General features: G+C 37.0%; 1 protein-coding gene across 1 annotated transcript; it reads left to right on the top strand.

Annotated features, from left to right (window-relative positions):
- Positions 1–468: 468 nt before the first annotated feature.
- FLRT2 (fibronectin leucine rich transmembrane protein 2) lies at positions 469–2,457 on the top strand (the record flags this gene model as incomplete). Its single annotated transcript, XM_084288390.1, has 1 exon — positions 469–2,457. One exon carries the CDS (start codon positions 469–471, stop codon positions 2,455–2,457), a length of 1,989 nt encoding a protein of 662 aa, XP_084144516.1.
- Between the last annotated feature and the right edge of the window lie 5,646 nt (positions 2,458–8,103).

The raw sequence follows: 8,103 nt of genomic DNA, 5'->3' as shown, positions 1-8,103 counted from the left end.
GGTATTCAACTTTTTCTTTTTTCTTTTCTTTAACAGGAAGACCAGATCCAGAAGATAGCGGATATGAGAACTTTGCTGACTTCAGAAAGCTGAGTGTAACACCAACAGACTTCAGTCAAAGGAAATATTATCCTTCCAAGCAACTCGTACTTAGATAACTTCTGGTAGCTTTAAATTAACTGGTTGTTCACCTGGAAAGATACTGCTGTTGTTTCTTTCAGCACACATGGAGGAAGGTTACAACAAACTTTGTAATCCTGGCTAATAAGACTGTGGCTTTCTTATTAAAAGTAGGAGGTGGGCCAACTGTAAAAGGAATATTTTTTACTTAGCCTGCAGGACTTTATCTCCGCCTGAACACTGGACATAAACCGGAGTCAATTTTAATGACCTGAGATTTTGCTACCTGTGCTTTATTATTGTTATCAGTTCTTTAACGCTTTGGTACTTTATTTCTTTAAATTAGAAATGGGTTTCTGGACTAGAATGTGGCCCACAGACTGGGCTGTTCTCATAAAATCATGGCTTATCTTTTCCCTGGGGCTGTACATGCAGGTCTCTAAAACTGTGGCTTGTCCAAAAGTGTGCCGCTGTGACCGAAACTTTGTCTACTGTAATGAGCGAAGCTTGACCTCAGTGCCTCTTGGGATACCAGAGGGTGTAACCGTCCTCTACCTCCACAATAACCAAATTAATAATGCTGGATTTCCTGCAGAGTTGCACAATGTTCAGTCTGTGCACACGGTCTACCTGTATGGCAACCAGTTGGATGAATTCCCCATGAACCTGCCCAAGAATGTCAGGGTTCTCCACCTGCAGGAAAACAACATTCAGACCATTTCTCGGGCTGCCCTTGCTCAGCTATTGAAGCTGGAAGAACTGCACCTGGATGACAACTCCATCTCCACTGTTGGGGTCGAGGATGGGGCATTCCGGGAAGCCATCAGCCTCAAGCTTCTGTTCTTGTCCAAGAATCACTTAAGCAGCGTACCAGTAGGCCTTCCAGTGGACTTACAAGAACTTCGAGTAGATGAAAACCGCATTGCTGTCATTTCAGACCTGGCCTTCCAGAATCTTACAAGTTTGGAGCGTCTGATTGTGGATGGCAATCTCCTTACTAATAAAGGCATAGCTGAAGGCACCTTCAGCCACCTCTCCAAGCTCAAGGAATTCTCAATAGTGCGGAATTCACTGACCTACCCTCCTCCTGATCTTCCAGGTACACATCTACTAAGGCTCTACTTGCAGGACAACCAGATAACCCATATACCACTTACAGCCTTTTCAAAACTTCATAAACTGGAACGTCTTGATATTTCCAACAATCAGCTTCGGATGTTGGTAAAGGGGGTATTTGATAATCTCCACAACCTGAGACAACTCACTGTAAGGAATAATCCCTGGTTGTGTGACTGTAGTATAAAGTGGGTCACTGAATGGCTCAAATTTATTCCTTCTTCCATCAATGTACGGGGTTTTATGTGCCAGCGACCAGAACAGGTCCGAGGTATGGCAGTCAGGGAACTCAATATGAATATGTTGTCATGCCCCACCACCACTCCTGGTCTGCCACTTATCATCACCCCAGTCCCAGCTACAGCCAAGCCAACTGCATTAGTTTCCCCCTCATCCGTTCCTTCCCCAAGTAGCAGGTATAATCCTCTGACTCCCACCATAGTCACACTCCCCACTGTGCCTGACAGGGAGGACAGAGAAAGGGTGACACCTCCTATATCTGAACGGATTCAACTCTCTATCCATTTTGTGAATGACACTTGCATCCAGGTTAACTGGATATCTCTTTTTACCGTGATGGCATATAAACTCACATGGGTTAAAATGGGCCATAGTCTGGTAGGAGGAATTGTTCAGGAGCGTATAGTTAGTGGTGAGAAGCAACACTTGAGTCTGGTAAATCTGGAGCCCAAATCCACCTATCGGATTTGCTTGGTTCCACTGGATGCTTATAATAATTACCGAACAGGAGAAGACACTGTCTGTTCAGAAGCCACAACCAAGGCTTCCTTTTTGAACAATGGCAGCAACATCCCCTCCAGCCATGAGCAGACAACTTCTCAGAACCTGGGCTCTCCATTTCTGCTGGCAGGGTTGATTGGGGGTGCAGTGATATTTGTCCTAGTGGTCCTGCTCAGCATTTTTTGCTGGCACATGCACAAAAAGGGGCGTTACACCTCCCAGAAGTGGAAATATAACCGGGGCCGTCGGAAAGATGACTACTGTGAGGCAGGGACCAAGAAGGACAACTCCATCCTGGAGATGACGGAAACCAGCTTCCAGATTGTCTCCTTAAATAACGATCAGCTCCTTAAAGGAGATTTCAGACTGCAGCCCATATATACCCCAAATGGGGGCATTAACTACACAGACTGCCACATCCCCAACAACATGCGATACTGCAACAGCAATGTCTCAGACCTGGAGCACTGTCATACGTGATAGTGTGGGTAGATGGGGGTGTCTAGGACAAAGAGAAAAAACTCTGAAAAAGTAACATGCCCCCCAACAACAATGAAAAAATTACATTTGATAAATGTTACGCAGATGCATTTATGCATTTGAATACTCTGTAATTTATACGGTGTACTATATAATAGGATTTAAAAAAATGCTATCTTTTCTATTTCAAGTTAATTGCAAATGGTTTTGTAACTCTTTGCTTTTTAAATCTTTAAAAAATATTGCTAAGTACTGTACAGGGTTGTACAATAAGAACCCAATGTCACGGCAAAGGAAAGATTGACTCATTCTTCAAACATTAACCACTTTGCTGTCGAAGCTGTCTGAAGGATGTTAAGTTCCTAGGTGTCCTGTAGTACAGGAAAATAAGTGCATATTAAAACAGGGTCACTAGGAACGGCCAAAAGCAATTCAGATAAAATGGGTACAACCCTTTTGACTCAAATCCACCAGTTGCTGTTCAACTTCAAACAATTTAAAGTATTTCTGTTCCCTTTTGTCAATTCTGTATTTCCTACCTCCAACTGAAAGCTGGAGTTCTGACTGCTACCAAAAAAGGCTACTTCTTGTATGATTGTTTTTCTCCAATATGCTTGGAATAGGAAAGGTAGACAGAACTCGGTGTCAAACTCAAAGTGACCTTGAATCCTATTTGCAAAAGCTATTCTGAAAATGTCCCCCAGTATCATATACTTTTATGTTAGAAACTGTTCCTGGTTTTCATTATGATTAAGAGGCTTTAGGCATTCTTTGACCCGTCTCAGTGGGAGATGAAAGTTATCAGTATGTAACAGATCGCTGTCATTAGGTTACACCTCTCTTTAATAAAGCAGCATTTGTTGACACAGAATGTTCAGGTGAAACCTGAAAGAGAGAAATTCTAAGCACTCCCAACTCTGAAGTATTCATGTAGAATTTGCAGTCTAGAAGTGTAAATTTTGAAAACACGTTGCAAAATACAATGCCAATAGAAAGGTTGCCATTGACTTCTATGTTTCAAGCTCTGTTTGATTTAGAGGTCTGAGTTATGCTCAGCATGAAGAAAAACAGACAAACAAAGATAAATGAGAAATATATATATTTTTAATTTTTAATCTTAATTTATTACTGGAAAGGCCATCAGGCCTATTGTGAACTGAAAACTGAACTACATTCAGCAGGGAATATCATGTATAAATTAGTGTTTTTTTTTTGTTTGTTTGTTTGTTTTTTTTTCTTTCTGTTCAAGTGAACAGAGATGGACACTAACTAAGGACTTTTTAGAACGTAAATACACTCTGTCACTCCAAATTACCCTTCTTTTATGTTAAGCTTTTTGGAAGTTTTCCACAATGATATGGGCTTTAAAATCAGTAGGTGGGCTTAGAATTTTATTCCCTCAAATTCTATAGCTGGAATCGCTTCGAAGTGATGTACTATGTGAAACAACATGGTTGTATTAAAACCATGATGCTGATCTCAAAATTATACAATCTTCAAGAAACTTCATTAAATCTGTGACTGCTAAGAACTCTGACTTTCTTGCCAGCTCAGTGATGGAATTAAAATCTTTTTTTTTTTTTTTTTTTGTTTCCCCACCATTTTTTTTTTTTTAGCTTACTTTCTCCTGAACTTAGGGGCAGGGAAAAGTTCACAAAAAATAAAAAATAATAAAGAGGAAAAAATAAAGTTGATTTTTTTTTTTTAAGGGAGTAGGGAACCAAAGAGAAAACTTTATACAGTGACCAACTAGAGATGAGAAGTTGTTAGAGGTGGATTGACAGTAAAAGCTGGAGCACTTTCACATTGCAATGCTTAGACTTTTTACTTTATGAGGCTGCTTATGTTGGGAGAGAGGGTTTTAATCCTTTCCTTTGCTCATTTCCTTAACTCATTCTTGAAATCCAGCAGTCTGTGAGTGTGCGGTTTCTCAAATTCAAATTGTGTAACACTCATTTTCTGCAAAAACACAATAAATCTAGTTATGGTCAATAGCAAAGTACAGTCACTATACAAAGAACTGCATCCTCCCCCCAGCACCTTTTAGAATCACAATTTGAATTTCCAGTCTATATTCTGTATATTTGCTATTTTCTTCGGCTATAACAGGTATTTTAGGCAACCTGGGTGGCTACTGTTATAGTAAAGTCACTGAAATTTTGCTGAATAAAAAGCTGCCATATGATTTCCAACGGTGTAATTCTAGGTAGAGATGTCTATGCAAAGTCTTTTATCTGTGACCTATTTGCTCTAGATTATGATGGGAAGGTTGATACTTTATTTTGTTCATTCAATGTGTTTTAGCTGCCAAAGCCCACAAGACAAGCAGCAGATAGTTGTGCTTCTGCACGCTTCCATTGCATGCTGGATCCATAAAAGCTTTTGTGAGATTAAGTAGAGACAGAGAGTCCTGTTGGGTGTGGATGTAGCATTTAATTTCACTGAAATAACTAGCTATATGTTTGATTTCAAAGGCATCCTTTGAATGTATGTACATACTAACATTTCATATTTCAGTGACTGATGCTGGAGGAATCTTTACACTCCTTTGAACATCTGTTCTAGGCCTCAGGATACCATGGAGTTAGGCGCCTTATTTGTAGCAAAACTCTTATTCAGGGAGTTCAGCTGTACTCTAAGTGAAAGATCCACAAGCCCAAACTGAAGACAACAAATGTGGTTATTATTCTAATAGGGTAAAAACAGAAGACATTCACAAACTCTTCGGGTTAATCTCAGATGACAAAATGTATATATGTATATATATATATATGTGTGTATATGTGTATATATATGTATATATGTTTGGAGTATTACTGACTTACCTAGATAAAAAATCAAAATTATATTAAAGACAGCATAGTTTATGCTTCTTTTTGGTATGAAGAAAAAGATATATTTTTATGTGATATTGACAAAATTTCTTTTCAATAAGTACACTTCTGAAAAAAAAAAAAAAAAAAAAAGTAAAAGGCCACTTACACCAAAATTCCTGGATAGAGCTGGGGGTATTATTTAAACAAATTCACAGCTGTAGTCAATGAAAAGGTCATATGTTGCATTTGAAGAATGTTTCTTCCAATTCTAATTGCTACCCATCTGCAGAAGATTTCATTTATTTCAACCTACAGCAGAGTTTGGGATGTTTCGAAGTGTCAGTCATACAGACAACTGTGGCTTGGTTTCAAAACACATCTAGACAAATACATAATGAGCAGTTTTCACCAGATAACTTTTTTTTTTTTTTTTTTTTTTTGGGGGGGGGAGAAGAAGTTAAAAATGGACAATGATCTTTTGGTGATATAAATTTTAATAATCGGTAGCTTTTTCCTTGTGCTTATAAACATCTTCACTTAGTACCAATGTCTGACCACAAATAACTGAAGAGAACTATAGAACAGTAGTCCTCAATGAATGCACATACAACTCATTAGAAACCCCAAAACTCTAGGTCCTGATTTGCAAGGGTTCATTGAACCTGGGTACAAATGAGTGGTTTACATGCAACATCTCATCTATCATCCAATGTACGCTGCTAATAGCTGACATAAATGCTAATAGCTGATAAGATTGGTGAGTGGAAAAAAATGACAGTATAAGAGAAATTGTGTTAAACTGGTATCAAAACACTGCTTTGTCCAGTGCTATGGTTCCTTCTGAAGACTTACTTATTTACAACCTGGACCTTGTTTTCACAGACTCTGTCACTTCCTTGCATGTAGCTTGTTAGCAGAAACAAACACCTAATGGATGCATGAACTTTTGGTTTTTACTGGAGACACTGTTATTGAATTTATTCATACGAATATTTAGGCATAGAGTTACTTTTGAATGAAAATATATTAGCATTTTTTTTCTGTAAGCCAATAAAGAAATACAATGGATGCGATGATAAAAGAAAAATGCAATAGCTTATGCTATTTGCTACTAGAATAGATCAACTATATTTCTCTCTCAATCATTTTCTCTTTTAGTGAGAAAAAAAATTCTTCCTCTAAGAAAAGTATTGATTTAATTTTGCAAGCAAAAGTACTTATGCATATTGTATTGTTGTTACAATTTTAAGGGTCTACATAAGGCACTTTATTGATGACATTGAAATGAAAGTTCAGGCTCAGCTTTTGACAGTGAAGTGGTTAACTCCCATTAAATTCTCCATTTATAGTACTTTTTCAACTTAAATTATAACATGGAAATATTAAAGCTTTTTATTTTTTTTTCTTTCTTTTTCCTTTGAAGCATGAGAATAATGGTTTTAGTCATAATTTATCTTTCTAGCTCAGTGGAAAAACAAACAACAACAACAAAAGAATGTGCCAAAACCAAATGTTACTGGCTCTAAGCCTCATCAAATACTGCCTGATGATCTCTTCTAAATACAAAGATAATCCAATGAAGGTGATGAACACTCCTTCCCTGAACTCTGCTGAACAAGGCAGTTTGTATCCTACATGATACTACAGGCATTATTGAAGCATTTGGCATTAAATTTTGTACAGCATAGAATGTATTGATTTTTAAAAGGACACTGGCTAGTGGTCCATCTGGAAAACTAGTCCAAAAGGGATCTCGCTGGGGCTCTGTGGAAGTGTGCCTCATGAGAGCTGAGTTCTCAGAAACATAAGCTACTAAATTTGTTGTGTCACTTGGTCCCAAATATCTGAAGATCTTTCATAAAACTGATTTTAACTGAAACATGCACACTTGATTCTGTTTTGTGTTTGGTATATTTTCTATCTTTAACATGGAAAAATAGATTATTTGAAGTCTGCATTATCTGTTTTCTGCAATCTGCCATGTTGCACGCATTGTTAACTTCGAAATCTCACTATACACTATATATTATCTTGTTGACATATTCAGTAAAGAGTTATTTAAAAAATACAACAATCCTACTGTATTTATATGAACAAGTTAATTAAAACAAGGATGTGAACATCTGAGAAGGAAAACAGAAAAAGAAAAATATCAACTTCTGTGCTTTCAGTCCTGGGAATATTTTCAAATGTTTTACTGTATGTCCACCTTCTCTTCAGATTTGAAAGGACAAATATTTTCATCTTATATACGTCAAAGAGTTAAACCATTTGTTAATTCAATTGCTCAGACTTAATCTTATGTTTATAAGATATTTATTTTGATATGCATATAGGAAAGCACTGTAAAACAAGAACAGATTGTAATCCAGTGTTTGAAGTTAGTAGATACACTTAAGCAACTACACACATCTATAACAAATATATATATGGAAGCTGTGACCCATTATATGCATAGTCATTCAAAAAATGCATTTGACATTCATCTTTGACAATCTTAAACTGTCATTTTACCTATTTAGACTTTCCTTGAAATGAAATGTGATTTTTTTTTTCCCAATTCTCCCTTCAAAATTGTTCTTGACTTTTCAGAATGCACAACATTAAGACATAAGCCTTAATAATTTTTTGTATATCTTATACCTAGTATATATGGTAATATATACAGTATGTATGAAAAGATGCTATAGGTACTTGGGAATGAGAATTCTCCTTAATCTAGTTACATATACAGGAACTATTTTTTGGCATTGACAGAACCTGAAATACTGAATGTTACAAGCTGTGTCATTTTAAAGTTTAGAACTGTAATACTGCTGAGTGTCAAAAT

The sequence above is a fragment of the Netta rufina genome (assembly GCF_964035555.1).
Source record: "Netta rufina genome assembly, chromosome: 5".
NCBI lineage: Eukaryota > Metazoa > Chordata > Aves > Anseriformes > Anatidae > Netta > Netta rufina.
The sequence above is the reverse complement of the archived record's forward strand: the minus strand, read 5'-3'. Positions and strand labels throughout refer to the sequence as shown.